This window comes from Myxocyprinus asiaticus, chromosome 13, assembly GCF_019703515.2.
Source record: "Myxocyprinus asiaticus isolate MX2 ecotype Aquarium Trade chromosome 13, UBuf_Myxa_2, whole genome shotgun sequence".
NCBI classification, from domain to species: domain Eukaryota; kingdom Metazoa; phylum Chordata; class Actinopteri; order Cypriniformes; family Catostomidae; genus Myxocyprinus; species Myxocyprinus asiaticus.
The window spans coordinates 28,563,191-28,585,824 of record NC_059356.1 but is presented as its reverse complement, the minus strand read 5'-3'; the positions used below and the strand labels follow the sequence as shown (position 1 = coordinate 28,585,824).

At 39.7% G+C, this 22,634-nt stretch overlaps 1 protein-coding gene and 1 pseudogene across 1 annotated transcript; one reads left to right on the top strand and one right to left on the bottom strand.

The window, feature by feature from the left end:
• LOC127450447 (proline-rich protein 12-like) overlaps positions 1-10,204 on the top strand; it is a 23,060-nt pseudogene extending 12,856 nt beyond the window's left edge.
• si:ch211-195b15.7 (synembryn-A) lies at positions 9,821-22,634 on the bottom strand. Its single transcript, XM_051714566.1, has 14 exons — positions 22,574-22,634; positions 22,357-22,454; positions 22,004-22,051; positions 21,353-21,370; positions 18,115-18,207; positions 17,340-17,998; positions 16,875-17,010; positions 15,625-15,813; positions 15,425-15,519; positions 15,178-15,328; positions 14,156-14,251; positions 12,960-13,104; positions 12,315-12,585; positions 9,821-11,288 (listed from the first exon to the last, which is right to left on the bottom strand). The coding sequence occupies exons 2-14, from the start codon at positions 22,444-22,446 to the stop codon at positions 11,156-11,158; spliced, it is 2,124 nt and encodes a 707-aa protein (XP_051570526.1). The 5' UTR covers positions 22,447-22,454; positions 22,574-22,634; the 3' UTR covers positions 9,821-11,155.

The following is a 22,634-nucleotide window of genomic DNA, read 5'->3' as shown; positions in this document are numbered from 1 at the left end:
AAGAACAAAGTGAAGTGGAAGAGGAGCATTTGGAGGAGGTCAGATACTTTATGGAGAACCTGCCAGGCCTGAGTGATGGGAGCTGTGATAGATTAATTTTACCAAAGCAAAATATTTTGCTTAACATTTTCTTTTTCTTTATAACTTTCTTTAAGGTTTTTTTAAGGGATTTGTGAATTGCTTTATGAAGTTATTTTTAATCATAATGATTTTTGTTAACTGCACAGCATAGTTGGACAGTATTATTCAGAATCAGACTTAGCCGAGGGGATGGGTGTGAGGCAGCATGTGAAATCAATTATGATTTATGCAAATGCATAAGGAATGTCACTTACTGAGCTGTGACCAATATCACTATGATTCGATGATAAGCAATCTGAGATGGATATTTCCAAACCCAGAAATAATTAACTATAACAAATGAATATTTCACAACCAAACATGTAAAAGTGATGAATGATTTGTCCTTAATGGGAAAAGTTAAATCCTGCTGTAACATTATAAAATGTTGGCAGACCAAACCCATATTCCCAAGTTCAATAACTCATCAGTATTTTTAAACCTTAATCAAATGATGGCCTCTTCCAAATGTTTAAATTGCACTTATGAGATGTCCTCTGTTGACTGAGCAATAGGTAGCTTCTGGAAAGAAGGTTGGAAGAACCCATCTAAAATGTTAGATGTAAATATGTGCATGTTCTACACATTTATGTGCAATGTGTTTGTTTTACTTCTCTTCAGATGTCCTGGGAGAGAGACATGGATGAGCAAATGACTCCAGAGGCCTGGGCCACCATGCAGAAACTCTCTAGCTCAGTAAGACTTTTATTAATTCTTATTCCAATCTCCAGGGATAATTCTCCTACAAAACAATAAACCATGCCATATTTTGCCCAATGGCCAAGTGACTAAACTATAAATTAAATGAATTTGGATTCATCCAACACTTTTTATTTTACTTAGGCAGCATTATTCTCAGTGTAAGCACTTTGCCACTAGAGGGAGCAGATCACATAGACTAAGATGATTGGCAGGCCACCATGATGACAGTGTTCTTAAAAAATGCAATAAAAGAAAAGAAGAGAGCTGTTGCCAGGGTGGCTGTTGCTAAGGTTACTCATTCATAGTAACCGTCATCAACCACCCTGCTGTTCAGTAAGGTGTATTACCTCCCACTTAACACACCTAATCTAAGAAAGTGGGACTATACAGTGAATTTATATCATGAATATGTGAATAGAAATAAAAGTAAATGTAATTTAATGTAATTCATTTCTAAGATGTTAGCTCATTGTACACTGCATTACTTTATGTTCTCTGTTTTCCTAATCGTTCTTTATCTTGTCCTCCCCATCCAATTTATTTTACTAATCTGTGCCTTTGCTTAAAATATCCATGCTTTTTGTGTCTTATTTTCCTCTTTCTTTGCATACTGCCTTCTAACACCCTCCCTTTCTCGACATCTGTTGCTCTCAGACGGAGGATAAATCTTCGGAGCTGAAGTCTGGTTTCATATCTTCCTTTCTTGATTTCTTGAAAACGGGGAAGAAGCAGCCAAGCCCTGAAGCTCAACCTGGGCCAGTCCCTGTGGATGGATGCTCCTCCACAGATTCCTCCTCAGTAAAGGGCGGCATTCGCCCATTATCCCCACAACCTCCTCCTCCACCCCCACCACCCCCCTTTGGAGAGAACGAGGGGGAAGGAAGCCTGGCTCTCAGTAACTGCCCATCCCCCTGTAAAAGACTTGATGAGGAGCTCAAGAGAAACTTGGAGACCCTGCCATCATTCTCCTCAGATGAGGAAGACTCTGTCAGTAAGAACCAGGACCTGCAGAAGAGCATATCATCAGCCATTTCTGCCCTCTATGACACACCCCACAGCCTCACTGTGGTTCCACCTCCTCCCACACCATCACCGCCCACTCCACTAGCAGAAACTCTTAACACCCCCCCCCACCCCCACAACCCGAGTCTGTCCTACACGTACACACTGAACTTGAGACAGAGACACATGCGTCACAGGAGCTAGATTCACACTCACGGCCCAACCCACATGAGGAGACACATGTTTCTGATGAGGATGAGGACGGGGAACAACCTGAGCAGGAGCTGCATAAAGAAATGCAGCAGAAGGAAGAGAGTGAGATTGAAATGGAAGAAGAGGAGTTAGAAAAGGAGAGCACAAGTGAAAAAGAGGAAGTAGATCAAACAGGGACAGAGGAGAGAAAAGAGGATGAGGAGGAAGAGCCTGAATATGAAATGCTGGATGCTCCCAAGGTTGATGGTGAGTATATTATTATATCTACAGTCAAATATTAAAATCAATTAGTCAAATATTAAAATCAAGTATGCAATATTAATGCTTCACAATGTAATTTTCCTTCTCAACTTTTAGAATCTTCATCTGAGCCTCCCTCTGTCCCTGCACCCCCCTCTCCTCCATCCTTTTCTCCTTCTCCCCCAACCTCCTCCAGCCCATCCCCTCTGCCTCCTCCTCCTCTCTCTATCCCCTCCCCTCTTCCATCTCAAGAAGAGGACGAGAATCTACAGCAGCAGCAGCAACAACAGCAGCCACTACTGCATAATTCCCTCCCCCCCAGTCCTTCTCCACCTGCTCTCCCCTCTCCCTCCCCGCCTCCTCCCACACTCCCTCCCTCCACCACACCTCCGCCATCCTCCTCTCCTCCACCTGAAGAGCTGCCCCAGCCCTCTCCAGACTCGCCCCCCACCCCTGAAGATGCCCCCACCCCACAGATCACTTCATTGCACCTGGCTAAGAAGCAGCCCAATGCAGCCATCGCAGGAGAGAGTGACGATGAAGACAGTGAGAGTGGGGGGGAGGGTATATTCAGAGAAAGGGATGAATTTGTGGTGCGCACTGAAGATATTGGTACTCTTAAGGTAACCTGTACAACACAATTCCAACTTTGCTTTATCTATTACTTGTTTTGTAATATTGTGTGTGTTGAATTATTATTTAGAAATGGTGTTTAGTTATGCCTAAGCTCAATTCTCTCGGCTCTTCTCAGCTGGCTCTGCAGACAGGGCGAGAACCTCCTCCAATCTGGAGGGTCCAGAAAGCTCTGCTGCAAAAGTTTGCTCCTGAAATCAAAGATGGACAACGTCAGTTTTGTGCTACTAGTAATGTGAGTTTCTTTTACAGTCAATGATAACAAATGACTACATTTACATGCACAAGAATATTTCAGTATTAATCATAAATTGGTGCATAATTGGCTGGCATATGCCTATATTAATTGGAATTTTCATTTAAATTTGCACTAATCCAAATAAAAGTAATGAATGAGAATTAATGAGTTTATTAAATTACTGTGCTGAATTACTAAAAAAGGAGCATAGTAAGTGGCAAGAGCAAATATCTCCAGTATATCCAAGAAAAAAATACCTTAGTTTATTCTGAATATGCTTTGAATGCAGGACTATTTCTATTGGTGTGGAGCATGTAAACCTCTTTTTCAGAATTAAGGCTTAAAAGTGAAGTGTGTAATTTCTGTGCTGCTAGTGGCACCAAACAGAATTACAAAAATAAAGTATGTTTTCAAACAACCTTTGCCAATGGGATAGTTCTTGGTAATTAATAAGTGTAACGATACATATTCCGAGTATCATACGAATTTATCTGAAGCTCAACTTGTGTGGCAATACCAGAGTGTAGCTTACCTGTCGAGAAGCAACACGGCAAGAATTGAACCCCAAAAATTCCCTCAAAGTCCTCCATCTTGTAATTGTTCACTGGTTTTACTCCATTTTCTGTCTCTTTGTCTTTTAGCAAGTATTCTCCCGGTTGAACAGTTTACTACAAGTAGCCATGCCCCAAACTGACGCTATAGGTTTAGATAGAAAGGGATGGGTGGAGCTAGCAGGCCGCTCAAAATATAAACATCAATGTTTTGATAGTGCTTGGGAGGCTCAGTATTTATACTTTTGGGGGAGGTAAACCTATGAATGGCATTACTTATAGTTGTCAGTGAACAATAAACTGGGATATTACAACGTATTTTGACATCAAAAAAATTACACACTTCACCTTTAACTTGATTATGTGCATGTACTTCGTCACAGCCACCATACACTCACACTTTCTTTCCTCTCTTAATCTCTGGCAGTATCTGGGCTACTTTGGAGATGCGAAGATGCGTTATCAGCGCTTGTATGTAAAGTTCTTGGAGAATGTGAATAAAAAGGATTATGTCAGAGTATGCTCGCGGAAACCCTGGCATCGTCCCAGTCTCACACTGAGGTAAATTCACCCTAAATGACCTTCTGGAGCTGCTGTGGTCCTGTGATGTATAGCAGTTAATACAGTAGTTAATTTAGTATCATTGTGGATATGAATGATAAGATGAATGTTCTTCTTCCCACCAGGCGCCAGTCTCTTCCTAAGCCTCCACCTGTACGTTGCCTGACTCCACCTCGCATGGAACGAGAGGACAGAGAGAAGGAAAGAGAGAAGCAACGGGAGAAAGAGCAACGCGAACAAAGAGAAAGAGAAAAAGAGAAAGCGCGAGAAAGAGAAAAGGAAAGGGATAGAGAAAGAGAGAGGGAGCAGATGGAGAAATCTAGGAGAGAAAAGGAGAATGAGAAGGAGAGGGAGAGAGAGCTTGAAAAGCAAAAAGAGAGGGAGAAAGAAAGGGAGAAACAAAAAGAAAAGGAGAGACAAAAAGAAATGCAGAGAGAGAAAGAAAGAGAAAAACAAAGAGAGAGGTATAGGGAAAAGGAAAAACAAAAGGAGATGGAGCGAGAGAGGGAAAGGGAGAGGCAAAGAGAAAGGGAAAAAGAGAAGGAACGGGAAAAACAAAGAGAAAAGGAGAAAGAGAAGGAAAAGAAGCTCCAAGAGAGACAAGCTCAAGAGAAGCTGGAAAGGAGAACTGCAGTTGTAGAGCGAGGGAGGGTCAAAGATGAGAAGAAAGTAGGAGAGAAGAGAATTGAACAGACAAGGAGCAGAAATGTGAAAGTAAAGGCAGAGCCTCCACCCAAAAAGAGGAAGAAGTGGCTGAAAGAAATGCCTTCCTCCTCTGATTCAGACTCCTCTGCTGACCCACCCAGTGAGGATGAAGGTGTGTTTGGGTTTATGAATATTTGTGTATAAGTGCAATAACCTGTGTGTCCATTTGTGTGATGTCACAGAAACAAAATAGACCATCTTCAGCTTCATTTAGTGAAACTAGTGTCTGTCTTTGGCACTCTAAACCAGCATAAAATAAGGCCAAACCATTTGCTAAATACCGTTGACTGTCATTTAGCGATATTTAGATGTATCGACAATTAAAGACATTGCTGTCTCTCTACAAACCAGCAGACTGTAGGTCATATTGGATATAGAATTTAGTAACAACAATTTCTGGTATCTGTACGGGGCCAAAAAGTAGTTAAAGTGTGTGTATTTTGTACATTGAAGTATTTTGATATGTGTGCTGTCAGTTTATGATGTTCTTGCATCTGAACCAAGTAGTTCTCTGTGTGCCATCCACAGTGTCCATACGCAATGGGATAAACAGTCGGGCCATGAGAGAGATGTTCCGCAGTTATATAGAGATGCTGGTCAGCACTGCTCTGGACCCCGACATGATCCAAGCTCTGGAGGACACCAACGGTGAGAGGATATATTATTTGGTTTAGGATGAAGTGAACGAGTGGAGGATTAGAGTGGAGCGATTTACCCTTGAGCATTGTTAGTTTGTGAGTCACACTTAAATTTTTGTAGGTCAAAACTGACCGAAACAAGCAAAAAGTAAAACACTAAAGTTGTGCAGTTTTGGAGGGCATTTTATAGTATTTAGACCTTATTTACCTCTAAATTACTAAATTACACCATTCATTTTCATAATAAGCACATTTTATGTTATCCTCACTTCAACAAAAACCTTAATTTCAGTAAATGGAAAGATCAAAATATTAAAATATGTGAGGCATTGGGAGTCCTCTGGTGACTGGAATAAAAATTGCAATAACATGAAATTACAACTATGTCCAGTAGATAGCTTCAGTGCTCAATGCATTGGCTGATCTCTAAAAGCCAATGTTGTAACAAACTTAATTTCTATATATTACAAGTTATGCATTTTATATACAGTATATTAAAACATTATAAAGAACAATTTGTCAAATTGTAGCATTTTTTATAAACCACTTATGTTGAAGTGCAATGATGCTCCAATATGCTCTCAAACCTGATCATGCTGTCACAGTCAAATCTGATTATGCTACAAATTGTGCTACTTGTGATATTTTGTTACCTGTCATTTATTTCAAACAATCGTAGCATAAACTGTCACACAGAGGTCAGACTCAGACTTAGACCTGTTTGGTATGTGTGGACAGGTTTGTCTACACTTGTGAGTGCCAAATATCCTCATTAGTAAAAAAAAAAAAAAGTCTCCTTAAGGGTGATTATGTTGATCTTCAGCTCCAGTGATGTAGGTTTAGGAATAGAGCTGGAAGATAGAAAAGGTCAGTAGCCTGATATGAAATCAATGGAAATCTATGAGATGTCCTCACTAATGTGTGTGCGCGGGTTTTCTGCATTGTGGATATTTTATAGTCTCACCCTTCATTTATGTGTGATTGTGTTCTGCATTGCATCTGGTTTATTGATTTTTATTTGACAAATAAAAAAATTGCTCTGTGTTGTAGTCTCTCCCATTCATTTCCTATGGCGTGTCAATTTTGACCCGAACAATACAAGTGTCGTTTTCTTTCGACCACTTAGATTTTCAAATCAAATCCTTATTTTTTTGTGTGTGTTAAGATAGCATGTGGAGGACAAGTCACCATGTCTTGTCCCACTCAGATAAAGGATAACATTTTTGTTAAAGAAACTAAATTAAAATGGGTTAAAAATGACCCGAACAATACATGAGGGTTAAGAGAGTTAAAGATAGAAAGAGGAGTCTGATAGAGTGAGGGAGGTGAGAGCGAAAGGAGGCGATGAAGTAAGACTGGAGGAATGATGGCAAGGAAAAGATGAAGAGAAAATCGGAGTGGATTAGATATAGTGAGTTATGAAGGCTTTTAAATTGAGTTCCATTAAATAAGGGTTGGAATATATTTATTGCATGTTTATGTGGCAAGGCAGTTGTTAGGCACATTGCTTTTTTCATGACAATTTTAATGAACCATTCTTTGTACTGACCAGTTATTTTGAACATACCTATACTGACCAATTAAAGCTCCAAAATGCATGCCTGGGCAATTAAACAAACTAAATAGCAATGGATTATCACTGACTTCTCCCATTTTGTCCTCAGATGAGCTTTATCTCCCACCTATGCGGAAGATTGACAGTATCCTCAACGAACAGAAACGAAGACTGTTGAGGAGGGTCAACATGAGTGTTCAGCACCAGGTGACATTGGCTCTCACTGATACTTAAATGCTATTAAATGTAGTCTTGTGACTTGCGTCATAAAGTCTGGTCCACATTACAGATTATTCTGGCCAAGAATCAGCCACTTGGGAAGAGACCATTTGACTTACATAATGGTGCCCCAGTGTACAGTTACATTTGTTTTTAATGTGCATTACATAATCTGCAAGAGATTATACCACAATACAAGACCAGCATGGAAAAATAAATTCAAATAATGGTGTGGCTGTGTCTGTAAACGGCTGTACAGAAAACTGTAAATAAAGAAAAATGTGTATAGACTTTGTCATCAAAATAAATAAGTACTGATTATTCACAGGCAAAACTCAGAAAACAAAGGGGAATATACAGTTCTGCTTGTGGATATCTAGTTTAATTGCTCAAATAAAACTCTTTAACCTTGCAAACCATGGCAGATTGCGATTAGCTTTTCCTCAAAAGCGTTCATTGTATGAACACTGTGCCTTCTTAACACAACTTTGTTAATTAATGTGAGAGGTGGAATAAAAAGGTGTTTGAAAGTAAAAAAAAACAACCTGTGTGACCTCACTCCCTGAAGTTGAGTAGCACCAGCCAATCAGATTGGAGCTGGTGACAGATGGTCAGGGAACAGACTGTGGGTGGTCCGTGTCCGTGACATCTGAGGCTGAGACTATATTACATGAGGATAGGTCTTTGAAAACTCCAGTCCTCTTGAAACCTTTGTGTTTACTGGGACACATCATGCTGTCTCTTTATCTCTCTTCTCTCCTCTGTCATGTAGGAGGCACTGCACATGTTCCCTCAGATGACAGCTGACCCCCTAGACTCTGGAGCAGTTAAAGTGCACCTGGGCGGTGAGAATTACAATCGCAAAACCCTCAACAGAGTCAAAAGGAGCCTTACCAAACAGCAGGTATGTTTCTCAATTAGTTGGTCTTTCTTGATTAGCTGTTAAGGTTTTCAATTAGGGGCAGATAATTTGGTGATAGCTCTGCTTTGATGTCTTCAGGGTTCCCACGGTCATGGAAAACCTTGAAATATCAGGGAATTTGATTGATTTGATTTATGTGTTTTTATTTATCAGGGCCTTGAAAAGTCATGTAAATTAATAAAATCATAAAATTCATAGAATAGTGAATACATTTTTCTAGGTAGGCTCTGCTGTGTAATAGTGATGTTTGTATTGTAAGCAAATTGTTCTTTTGAGTTGGTTCTCTTCAATAATTTGAACAAAACGGTTCACAAATTAGTTTGAATGTTCCATTTGCGAATCGGCCTGAATCACAATGATTATTAAAAATCCTTCTTGTACTCCTGTAATCACAAATAACTGGAAAGTTCATGGAGATATAAAGTCATTGGCCATAAAGTGTGGGAACCCCTGGGTTTTAAAACTCTGTTTCTTTGCTTGTAACAACCCATCTCTGTCTGCTTGGCAGGACCTGAAGCTATCAACAGAGACCTGCCGAATATACAGTCTTTATCACTCTCTCCACCACTACAAATATCATACCTTCCTGCACTGTAAAAATGAGGTAGGCAGAAATAAAGGAAATGTGAATATTTCACAGAGATCGTTTGAGAAAAACATTACTCTATCAGATCATTTTCTCAATGCAGTGTATTAGCTCATGTTTTGTAAAACCCTTTCTTCGCTTTCCCTCCTCAGACGGACAGTATAGAACAGGCAGCAGAAGATCCAGGTCAGGAGGAGGTGGTACAGCAGTGCATGGCCAACCAGGGATGGCTAGAGACTCTATTCAACTCCTTCCTTGAACTGCTGACGCTCAGCACCAAGGCTTAAGATTCAGCTGTCAGAGTTCCAAGTGCATCCCACTTGGAGAGTAGAGAGCTCTGTTCTAAACCGGTGCACACCTCCAGGTCACAGGAAAATGAGATTTTCCTTTGCAGAATGTGTACGGAGCCAGTGGCGGGTTAACTGCTTTTTAACATAAAGATGTGTTTGTAAAACTTTTCATTTCTCCCTCTTTCATTATGTGTTAGCTTCCTGCCATGGGAGCCACAGGGAGACAATATGGGGGGGAGGGGGGGAGGAATAGTGGGAATGTGTAAAGACAATTGTCTGCACTGAGACAAATGAAGATAGTGCCAAAGTGAACAGGGATGGAAACCTCAAAGGTCAGTGTTTTGGCGGAGATGAGCTTTGAATGCTATGTTCCATGCACACTCTTATATATAAATATGTATTATGAACAATTATGATTTGTATTATTTATACATAGACATTTATACATAGTTACCTCCCAAAGCTGGGGCAGTTTGCTGTTATTATTTTGAATAATAATGCTCATGTTTTATGAGGGTGTACATGAAATGGGGCACCCGTAATCCTCTAATCTTCCTGTCCCCTAAACTGAAGGACAAGGCGGACAGGATGTGGACAAAAGAGTGGGGTCACAGCAGTGTGTAGTTCCTTTTTTGTTAAAAATAAAAAAATAAAAAAATAAAAAAATAGAGCAAATGAAAAATGAAAAAAAAAAAAAAAATGTTCTTTCTGTTTGTTCTTTAAAAGAAAATGCGGAAAAAGATGTGTATTTGTTTTCTCAAAGAAAACGATGCAGAGGGATGTAATAGTTTTTAAGTGTTCAAAATGTCTGTGTTTCTGTTTGTTTTTTTTATCTGTTGGTTGTTTACTATGATAATTATTATTATTATTTTGGAGGTTTGCTTATTTCTCTCCTCTGTAAATATTGTACAGTTGCTTCAGTCTCTCTCTACCTGTCCCTCATCTGTACATGAATCCTCCTGTATTTGGCAAATGCAAATAAAAGAAAAGAAAAATGTATTTATGAAAATGATGCATTTTCACATGAGACTGCCTTGTTTTGTTGTTTTTTTTGTTTTTTTTTTACATTATATAAAAGCTAGAATTTAGTCATTAACAGGGATAGAAATGAGAGTTTATTTGTACATAAAGTGGAATATTTCAAAACAAGCAGTATAGCTAAACAACCTGCTCCCTCTAACTATTGTAATTAGAGTCACATAAGTTTCTAGTGCTGACTAAGCAGTGTGGAAGTGAAAACATCTCTCTGAGGATTTGAAGAATGACATTATTTTTATTTAGTGTTCTCATTGCAGAATGTCAGCATATATACAGCATTAGATTCCAGCCTCAGCAGTTCTCTTCAAAGTAAACATTCCACTCCTGCTAGAGGAAAAAAAAAAAATCTGTAGAACTGCATTTCCTGTTGTTACCATGGTAACATAACCATGGCAACACCAGCAGCGTTTTCCAGGAGAATTTGTCAGTCTTTGGTGTGATGGCTGTCTCTCTTTGTCTCTATTTTTCTTATTTGCTTTTAAGTATCTTCCTATTTGACTGCTTCTAACTCATATGTGATATTCAATCTCATTCACAAAATTGATTTGAAAGAAATGGCATTCTCAGCTATATTTTGTGCACATTATAAATAAAAATGTTACTTTCCCCTTTTCTCTCTTTTTTTCCTCTCTTTTTTTTCAGGCTTCATAGCCCCTTTCTACATGTTTTATGATGATGATCTTTTTTGGGGGTTTTGTTTCTCTTTTGTTTTATTTGTTAACCCATGTTTTCAACAACTCATTTACTGGAAAAAAAAAAAAAAGAGCTTTTGTTCTTATTCTAAGTTATTAAATATATACAGTATATTATTGGTACACTATTATTATTGTTAATAATGAATAGTTTTTTGCTATATCAGTCATTAGTGTAAATTCTCATGACTTTCCACCTCTCTCTCATTAATCATCATGGTCTCGACATCAGTTCCTCCTGTGGCCTTCATTACTGCTCTGTCTCACTGTCATCTCCCTCCTCTTCTTCCTCCTCCTCCTCCACAGCGCTGGGCCTCATCTGGCCACAAAGCGGCGCCAGTTTGCCATCTGTGGTCACTCCCACTGGCTGAATGATCTTAGACCTGAGCGGGTGTGATGGGAGAATAGGAATGATGAGAAAGAAGCAGAGAATTTTAAGGGTGTCATATGTCACCAGGAGATTTATTATTCATAACACACATTTTTTTTTTAGCAAGTGACCTTTTGAAGGTCTTGAAAAGGTCTTTTACTACCAATATATACTCAAAATGTACTGTATATAATTGGTATCATAAGATTACTGATGAGTTAAATGGTAATTAAAGGAAGAAATGTTTACATTTGAGTAGGTTCATCGCTTGAAAGGTTCTACCAGACCAAAACGGAGTAAAATTTTCAGACATAAGGCAGATTCAATTGCAGAAACGTAAAATAAAACATAAGCTTTTGGGATGTCAGAACAGTCTGCAACAGGACTAGAGCCTCATACTTCCTGACACTGGGTTCAAAAGTCCACACTGAAAATCTGTCAAAGAATCAAATCTAAACCTAGACATAAACAGATAGATTTTGGAATTTGAAAATGTTTAAATAAAAAACATTCTGATGTAAATAAATAAGAAGAATATAGTATTCTGTACTATTCTATGCCACTAATCAAATGAGCAAATTTGTGACATTGACCATGTAAACTCCTTTATACAAAATGTCTGATTGCCTTGCTTCTATTGAAGCACACAAGATGCTCTCTGGAACATTTTCAAATCATGCTGGGATAACATCATCAGGTTTTGCACAAACTTAATTGTGGAGTCCATACCAGCTCTAGTGCCTGCTGTCATTAAAGCAAAATTCTGAAATTCATGTAAATTTTTTAATTCAATGTATAAATAAAAAATGTTTCACTGATAATTTGTAAAGGGGGAAAATGCATAATAGAAGCATTTTCACAAGTGGACTCAGAATTTTGAACCCCACTGTACATGTATTTAGAATAAAATGAGTTCCAGGGTCTAAAGGGAATATTTAAAAAAAAAAATCAGGTTTGTTAATGGAATCCTAAAAGTCTCTTTCTTTCAATGTTTCTTTCTTTCCCTCTCAGTCTCTCTGACACATACACTCACACATACCGTGACAGCTTGTTGAACATATTTATGAGTCTGAGTGCCTCTGCCTCTTTCTCTTCCTCAGTCATCCCTTCCATGGGATCAGGCTGTTCCTCCTCCACTCGGCCCGTCACAGGGTTAATCCTGTCCTTGGCCTGTCTGTACTCTTCTGTGTCTGAGTCAGAATCACTGGAGTACTGCAGCTGAGGAGAAGGTCCACGACCGTTCAGCAGACCCCGTGCAGCCAGCAGCCCTGCTGCATTACCATAACCAGTGTACTTCACAAACCTGCTCACTGAGTGAGAGAGTTAATGAATATCATGTAGAGATAGCATTCATTTAAATGTCACAAAAATGTCACATAAATATGTAATTAAGGTGTACAGTGAATAGTATACAAGATTCCCGGAATTTACAAGCACAAGTATTGACAGATACTTGAAAAAATTATTACACTATAACACTAATAATAAAAAAGTACCACAAAGTACTGTGGTACTACTGTGATTTTTTTTCCAGACATTACCATGGTGGTACCACAGTATTCTTTTAGGTTCATGATAATGAATATGGTGATCTTTCAGTACTGTGTTACATATGGTACTGCTATAGTACTTTATGTTAGGGGGAAAAAAATCATATACTTCAGAAGCATATAGGTTTGTGTACCATTTTCTTTGCAGAGGACAAAGAGAAGCTCAGCCGCACAGTGTTTAATATCAGTGTCAACGTGTGTCATGAGTCGGACTAGTCTGCTCCTTAATGTGTTCCCCTGTTCAGGCCTCAGTTCAACGTCCCGCAGTGGAGGAAGAATCTGATCAAAAATAGTACAGCATCAGGTACCTGATTCACAGACAACATTTTGGAAATGTAAATATTAACTACATTATGTGTGATTCTTAAAGGTATAGTTCACCCAAAAAGGAAAATTCTCTCATTATTTACTCACCCTCATGATATCCCAGGTGTGTATGATTTTCTGTCTTCACCAGAACACATTTGAAGAAAATTAGAAAAATATCTTAGCTCAGTGGGGCCTTAAAATGCATGTAGATGGAGATTTCTCTTTTGAAGCTCCAGAAATCACAGATAGCAGCATAAACGTCATCGATACAACATCAATACAAAGCGATTTGATCACTTTTGGTGTGTAAAAAGATCAATATTTAAGTACTTTTTAACTATAATCCAACATGAGGGTAAGCTTCATGAGAGGGTGGAGATCACACTGTCTCTCATGTGATGTATTCGCGTTACGGACATAATCTCACATTCTCCTCACAGTTGAGACATCCAGGATGAGCACACAGACGCACCATTGAGAGTAAAGAAACAGATAAATACAGATCTAAACCAAAACCAACAAAGCTTCTGTACAGCATTCCTCCTACTCATTTGTAAACAGCGCTGCTCTTCCGGCTGTGACGCACGTGTGTCAGTTCTCATGTGTCTCACGTGCCAATGCAATTACGTCATACACGCTTACTGCTGCTGACTGGAAACGATGATTTAGAGTTAAAAAAGTACTTACATATTGATCTTTTTTGCACCAAAAGTAATCATATTACTTTAGACATTAATTTAACAGCTGGACTCGTATGGATGACGTTTATGCTGACTGTCCGTAATTTTTGGAGCTTTAAAAGTCGAATCACCATCCACTTGCATTTTAAGGACCTACTGAGCAAATATATTTTTCTAATTTTCTTCAAATGTGTTCTGGTGAAGAAAGAAAGTCATAAACACCTGGGATATCATGAGGGTGAGTAAATAATGAGAGAATTTTCATTTCTGGGAGAACTATCCCTTTAATGAATTCATGTTTATAGTGTGCTCCAAAAGCAATATTTGAGCATGAAATTTACCTGCTGTCTGAGATAGTGCCTTGTTTCCCTGTGTGCCCTACAGCTTTCGGTCAACAAGTTCAACACTGGAGTCAACTTTTCCTTCAGCTTATGATCCTGTACAATGCACACAAAAATCAGAATCATCTAAGGTCATTCATGATGATATTTTGATACAGTATGGTTAATGATAAAATTAATTGTCTTTGTATAAATTCACATTATATTGGTTTATGGCCTCTATTGTCTCAAGTCTTTATGAACTCCATCCCACAAGAAGATAACCTTTGAAAGGAGACTGTGAACTTCATCTATTAAAGGAAATGTTCAACCAAAAATAAAATTATGTCATTATTTATTCACCTTAATGATGTTCCAAACATGTATGCTGTTATATTTTCTTTGGAACACAAAAAGGGACATTTCAAAGAATCTTTATGCAGCTCTTGCCATATTAGTTCATAGTGACAACAGCTTCAGCATGGCTTCAGTAAATAGTGATAATGATAATTAATTTTTGGGCGAACTTTCCTTTAATGTTGTACTTAGTTATTTTTTCCTCATTAAAAAAGTATTACTCCTAAAGAAGTAAATTGTAATTTTAAAACATGTTTATAAAATCATGAGCACTCACACATGAGATGAGGACTCAAGTAATTTCAGTAACATTATAAAAGCTGTTTTATTCTACATGGAGAGGGTCCCCTCATGGGGGTAGCCATGTTAGGATCACATGACCAGCTGAATACTGCCTGGCTTGTTATCAGAAAGTTTAACTCATGGATAAAAGTAATCATGGCTGATTGTGAATGGTAAATGTCTACAATGGAATCTGTAATTGAAAACTATTGATATTGAATGAGACTGCATCCGTGCCGCCAGGTGTCAGCGTAAGTCCAATATAACACAACCAAAAAAGTTACTGAGTGCACCTTTAACTTTAACATTGCAAATACCTTACACCCTATATGTCTAACTCTGCACCATTCCTTCGTCTTTCCCTCCACTCTCACTCTCCCCACATTCATCTCTTTCTATCTCACTCTATCCAGTCTCTTCCCCATGAAGAGCAGCAAATTATGGACGCAGTCCATATTGACTCCCTCGGACTCCTTTGAACCCTCAGACAGCCGAACAGCAAGCAGAACATCCAGACACTGCAGAGGGAGAGCTGAGAGTACATTCACAGTGTGTCTGTGGACATTTACCACAAAAGAGCACAGAGTTAAAGACCAATAGGTTGAGACCTCTTTCAGGATTTTATCACACTGGTATGTTTTCCACTCTCACCCTTGCAGCTCCTCTTTTCTGTCCTCTCCCTCACAGGGCACTAGCAGGCAGTAGCGCAAGACTGCAGCTAGGTGACGATACAAAGCTGCAGCCTCCTGTGGCAGGAGAAGGAGAACTAAATGTTAAAGATAAGAAGAGATTCCTCAAAAGATTCTACTGGAAAGGGCAGAGAGATAGCCACTGGGAAAAAAAGTGTTCACCTCATCTACTTCCTGTCTGTGGACAGTATAGGTAATGTTGAAAAGGGTCTTCAAAATCTCAAGGGCCCGCCGAGAAACATCCTTACACACAGGCGGTGCTGTCAGGTCAGTCAGTACCTCATTTGCTTCTCCCCAGCGCACCTCTAAACACTGTTCCAGAGCTGCAGTCAACATTGACACACCACGCTCCTAACAGGGAGAACGTAACAGAGATACAGTATGATACAGAAATAAGAAAGGGAGTGTTGTACACTTTTCTTTATGGGCACACCAAAGCACTGTTACTGATATTGCTCAGTAACAACCGCACATTCATGTATCAGACCGCTCATCCGGTTTTTGTGAGCCATCGTTCCTACTTCTCGGATCACTGTGCGATCTTTACAAGTAAGCTAATAAAATAATTTAAACTCAGATCAATGTTTCATGTGCATTTATTTGGTAAGTATTCAATTAGTTGGCAAGTAGTCTTGTAATAAGATGCATAATGAGCAGTCAGACGTTCATTAATTACAAAATAAACACCAACAGAACTCCAACGCAAACCGGAGGTGGATTTCAGCTGTTCAGAGATTTATTTCTTCTCATATAATTATATAATTTCAATGCAAATCAATATTTTATGTTCATGCATTTATTTATTTAGTAGCTGTGTAATAAGCAGGATAATGTACAGTAAGCTGGTTGTTATCACAAAATATACCCCTTCAGGTTGATACAAGACCTGATCACCCTTTCTGGGTTTATTCTGCAATAACAACCGACTGACTGTACATTATCCCTTACTTACATGAGGGAAATTGTATAACTTATATCCTGTTACTGGTTACCATTTGTTCACCATTTTAATCCAATTTGCCTTGGTCCTGTGGTGTGACAAATGAAAATGTAAAAGTACAATTGTTCCACATATTCTCTCAATAAATACGAGGTCATAAAAGCAGCATGCAAAATAATTCTAAAATAATTAGCAAAATGCCGTGTGTACAATTTTAAATGGAGTAAAATATGTCACACCACAACACAGGACATGTCAACTTTCTAAAAGTATCTCTTGCCAACTACAGAATTGGACTGTCCATCGTTCACAAAGTTCAACACATCACTTTGAACCTTGTGTGTTTGTTTATTAGATATTTTGTTTAATTTGATTATCCTCTGATTAACCCATTTTATCATGTTTAAATCCATTCCGCAGAATTTTTTTTTTTTTTAATAAATAAAAAATCCTTTCGCTTTCTGAATGTTACCTGCTGGAGCTGTACCCTGAGCTCAGGCCTTAGAGCGGTTAACAGAAAGAGAAGCCGCAGTTCATAAAACTGACCACTTGGAGGGGATGTGGAACTAATACCCTCCTTAAGTCTCTCTGACAGGCCTAGGAGCAACCTGGGTAAGAAAAAGAAGCAGAGAGAATGAGTCTAGAAGGTAACCCCCGATTTCCAAAAGTCTCGCGAGAGCTGCACGTGACGTTCACACACTGTGTTTACTGTATTTATTTGGAGTTCCCCAGAAACCCTACACCCACACCTACCCCTGAACCTAATCATAACATTAAATCTAACCCTAAACCTAACCTTTGTAACAGCGATTGAGAATCTTGCGAGCTGCCATGGTGTTACCTTCTAGACAACCCAAAAAGACAGAGAGGAAGGACATGGGGAATATTATACGACACTGTAATTGGCAAATGTTTTGAATGTTACGTCTTAACTTACTTCAGGGTGCTGGCTCTCTCTTGTGCTCTAGGGCTGTTGTAGATGACATTGCACAAGGCCTTCAAAGCCTCTTTTCTCCACACATCCCCATCATCATGCCCTTCCTCCCCCTCTTCATCCTTCTCTTCTCTGGAATCCCTCTTTCCTCTTGTCAGCAATCTATAGACCCCATCCCTCCTTGCGTTTTCTTCATGGTGCTCAGACTGTGCTTTAGTTGCATCTTCCCTCACAGTATTATAGTTAAGTGTGGTATTCACAGGGCCTATGGGAAGCCTTGAGAATTGCAATCCTCCATCACTGACCAAAGAGTCAACACAGGCTGCAAAAACATGGGCTGAATCAGCCTGTGCATCTGTTGAGTATTGGGGATGGCTGCCATTAATATCTGGTCCTGTCTCGGTTTCATTCCGTGTGTGTTCCTCAGGACCAATCTCACTGTGAGAGGAGCTCCACTGAGCATCCATCTCCTCTTCTTCATAACAGGTAGGCAGGGCGGAGATACCCCCAAGTCGAGCAAGAGTTAGAATAGCAGAGTCTGTGATTAAGGGTGCCAAGGCCTTTCGATCACGTGAAATAATTCGCAGTGTTCGCAGACACACCCTCAGAACACCTGGCTGCAGACGCATACGAATAAACCAGATCAGAGCTGCAGCAAGCCTCTGGAAGAAACAGTGGAATAAGAGAGGAGAGTGGTAGAGGCTTTGGATTGTTTATGATTGGGAAGGATAGCAAGATAAAAAAAAGGGATGTGCTTTATAACATGTGTTTGGCTCACCCTTCGCAGGACGAGGTCTGAATCCTCATTATTATCAGAGTCAAAATCTGAGTCATAGTCTGGAATATACTCTCTCACTTTATTCCTGCGGAACTGAGAGAGGGGAAGAAGAGACATATGTTTACACTAGCGTGATTGAAGATCTGTGACTCTGAGGAGGGGTGCAGCTACAGTACTGTCTGCTACCAATGTGTGAGGAGATGCACTTGAAGCTAACAGAATTCTTCATTGCATCTTTTCACTAATTCTAAAGTGCCTGTCTTTACTCCCTATGAAACCTGACATATTTTAAGAGTGACCCTGCTAGGGTTGCCACCGTGGCTCTGTAAATATCATGGACACTCTATCAATAACTGAAAAAAGTTCTGCTTGATATGGAAATTACAGCAGAACATCTTATAATTCATTCAAACAATAACATCAATAATTGTATTGTGTTTAAGTTATTGTCACAGTCCTGTCACTCGGTCAGTCTGGATTTTTGTCTGACAGGACCGTGGCATTATCGTATAAGACTTCTGTCTTGTTTGGTTTTGGTGTCGGGATCCAGACACTCATGTTCCATGTCTTGTCCTGTATTGGCATGAGTACACTGCGCTTGTCATCTTGGTGGCATGCACTCGTGTCAATAATCTATGTCTGTCTCTCGCGACCGCAGATGCACGTTGCACTCGCTTTGTGCTGTGCGCCCGCGTTGCGAGCTGTCTTCACATTGTGCTGAGGTTCAGTCACTCAGTTTGTGTGTGGCCGAACAGGTGTCCTGTCTTGTTTTTGTTGCCTGTTGTGTACATCGCATGGTGTTTGCCTCATGATGTACGCTCAGGTTTCGTTTAACGTGAGAATGTGTGGCATCACTTTGTTTGGCATTGCTACGCATTCTCTCATCTTGTTTGTCGGTTGGCATGGGCGTATATATTGCCTTACTGTCTTGGCGATGAGCGCTCATGCCATTTGGGTGTTTTGTTGTCTTGTGAGACCACGTGGCTTTGCTTTGTTTCTGTATCGCCATGTGTCTGTCTCTATGACTTACAACATACTCCGCCTCCTTGTTTGCCCATTATTAGTTTATTAGTCACACCTGTCCTGTCTTGTTAACCTGTTGATTTCTCTCCCTATTTTAGTCTCCTTGTGTTTGCTGTCCAGTGCCAGTTTGTCTTGTTTCCAGTCTTGTGATCTAGTCAGTCCTGTATGTGTTTTTGGTCATTTCTTGTCGGTCCTGTTCCCCTACCTTGTTCCTGTTTGGTCTGGTCGGTCCTGTGCCCCGATAACCTTCTTCCCCAGCCCGGATTACTTTGTTGTTTTTCTCCTACGGGGCTGTTTATGTTTATTTTTCCCCCTTGTGGGAGTTTTGGGTTGATTTTTGCCCTTTTTGTTTGTATTAATAAATTTATTTATTTTAACTCTGCATTTGGGTCCTGAGCCTCTCTATTCTTGACATTACGAACTGGCCAAGATGGACCAAGCAGAGATTTTTTTTCAAATGGTTGCCAGCGTGCCGCCCAATTTAAGCAGCTTTATGGGCTATGGCAGGAGGACTGGTCGGTGTGGGGGTATGCCCTTGAATTTGTATCTTTGTCCTCGGGGTCTGGGATACGATCAGACCTGCCTAACTGATCTCTTTTGGGCAGGTCTGAATGAAGCTATTAGATCCATTGTCCCAGAACGGGGTGAGGATGCAGAGTTTCCGCAGGCAGTCAGGCTCACCCTTAAATGGGAGGAGGCCATTCCCCTGCTGCTGCCAGCACCCACGCCTGCCACGGCCAACAAGCCAGCACCCACGCCTGCCACGGCCAACAAGCCAGCGCCCACGCCTGCCATGGCCAACGAGCCAGCGCCCACGCCTGCCACGGCCAACGAGCCAGCGCCCACGCATGCCACGGCCAACGAGCCAGCGTCCACAGGCAACGAGCCAGCGCCCACGCCTGCCACGGCCAACGAGTCAGTGCCCACGCCTGCCACGGCCAACGAGCCAGCATCCACGACCAATGAGCCAGCGCCCACACCTGCCACAGCCAACGAGCCAGTTCCTGAGGCCTTGTCTGTCCCAGAGCCAGCGTCTGAAGCCTCATCCGTCTCGGAGCCGGCGTCAGAAGCCTCGTCTGCACTCCATGGCAAGCACTCCTGGCCATGGAGACTGTTTCCCTGTTTAATAGTCTGTCCTGTCTTGTTAACCTGTTGATTTTTTTGCCCTTTTTGTTTTTATTAATAAATTCATTTATTTTAACTCTGCATTTGGGTCCTGAGCCTCTCAATTCTTGACAGTTATAATTGTTTATTTATTCTGTCCCTGAGAATAATTTTGAAGAATCATCCAATCACACGAACTGATTAACTAAAATGAATCGGACTTCCCAAGGCTTCATATGAAAGGAAGAAGACAGAAGAGTTTCACATTCTTGAACCGTCCAAACGAACCGATTCACTAAAATTAATTGGCTTTCTAATGATTCATTTCAGACAGCGGTTTAGGGGAGCATGTTTGATCAGTTTCTTCTCCTTGCAAAGTGTTCATTAACAAGTGCTAATATTTGTCGGGAAAATTTTTCCAGGACAAGGGTCCAAAAACTGTGAAATCCTGGATGGGTGGCAAACCTAGACCCAGCTGACACTGAAGCAAATCAATTACTAAAAGTTATTATAGAGTAAGGACACAAATTACTACATTAACTGTTTTTAAAGAATGTGAGATTTTAAAAAGATTGAGGAAATGGAGGGAAAACATTTCCTAATGACTGATTAAAACACTGGCCTCATTTTATGATTTCAACAACTTAATCTTTAGCTTCAATGAATATCAATTAAGGCTTAATTGAGTACAATCAACATGGGGGAGGGATTAAAAACACTTAATTATTGATGTGAGCACAGAACAGAGGTATAGAATGGCTTTATGAATTACCAATCAATTACTTTTTGCAAGGGCTTTCATCACACACAGCACAATAATTGGTACTTATTAACAACACAATAATTGGAGTATTTACATGCCCATCAGACACAGACGGTCTATGTGCCAATATATATACAGGTGCCCCAGGGTGAGACTGCATGTATTAGTTTAAGATTACCTACCTCTCTCATCTCCCACAGACCTCACCATTCACTTTGTATTTAAAGTTCCTAGCAAATACATGCTCTGTTTTTAATAGTCTCCCCATTCCAATTACTGTGTATGTTTCTCTCTTTATCTGTCTCACTCAGGTTCTCTTCATTTGTTATATGTGATTGAAAGATTTACCTCTTCCAGCTCTTGTTGCTGTTTTCAGTTCATCATTGTATAATAATGAGAAGAAATGGGCAAAGGCACAAAAAAAAACAACAACAAAAAAAAACATGATTAACAACATGCTTGTGAACATTATATGCATCAATACACTGAGCACTGAGAGTGAGAGAAATTGATTGACAGAATAAGGGGTTAGCAAGTGTTGGATAAAGATAAGTGAAGGTGGATGAGTGAGAATTACATTAATAGCTGTGTTAATCTTAGCCATGTGTGCCCTCAGATTAAGGACAGAAGGATAAACACACACACACACACACACACACACACACACACACCACACATGTTGGGTTTTCATGTTTTATGAGGACTCTCCATAGATAGACATAATGGTTTTTATACTGTACAAACTTTATATTCTATCCCCTAATCCTAACCCTACCCCTAAACCTAACCCTCACAGAAAACGTTCTGCATTTTTACATTTTCAAAAAACATCATTTAGTATTATTTATAAGCTGTTTTCCTCATGGGGACCGACTGATTGTCCCCACAACGTCAAACATTTCAGGTTTTACTATCCTTGTGGGGACATTTGGTCCCCACAACGTAAAGAATACCTGGACACACACACACACACACACACTTTTATACTTTGGAATTCACCTTTCTTCTTTCTCTTTCTTCCACATCAAAAAAGAAACTTTGTGAGTTCTGTGAATGATAAAAGAATCATTAAAAGGAGAAATATGAGTTTAAGGGCATTGCAAAAGCTGGACACATGAAAACTTCACTGCACCACAGAAATTGTAAAATGACTAGATAAGTATTGAGAAACACCCTTCAGGTTTACCCCAGTTCTGTTGTCATGGAAACGGCTAATATCAGTGTTGTAGAAGATTCTAACTCAGTTTTTCTGCTTTAGTACAGCAATTCAATATCCATTTAAAGCACAGAATTAACGTGCAATATTTCATTTAATCAAATTTCAGCATTTTTATTTAAAAAAATGTATTTACCTCAGTGTTGTAATCATCCAGATGTATTTGAACATTGTCCTGATCCCCATGCTTGATATACTGAATAATCTTCTCCACGTCAACAGGCATTCTGTATTCTTAATAATAATCAACCAAAACAAGCAATATGTAAAGATAATTAACTGTCCTTTGAAAATGTACTGATTAAATCTTACAGTATATAATATTTTTTAGATACATTTTATATTATACTTACCCTGTGTGGTTTCTCAGATCACAGCCTTTGATAAGTGATATGTGTATCTGTAATGGGTCTC

Excerpts from the sequence above, each read along its gene's own strand:
- si:ch211-195b15.7 (XM_051714566.1), bottom strand. The coding sequence starts at position 22,446 with ATGCCTGTTGACGTGGAGAAGATTATTCAGTATATCAAGCATGGGGAT. Across the intron at positions 15,329-15,424 it reads AGAAAAGAGGAGCTGCAAGG|ACACACTGTGAATGTACTCT; the intron begins GTGAGAGTGGAA and ends AAATGTCCACAG. Across the intron at positions 14,252-15,177 it reads TGGGGAAGAGACTGGATAGA|GATCATAAGCTGAAGGAAAA; the intron begins GTGAGATAGAAA and ends TGCATTGTACAG.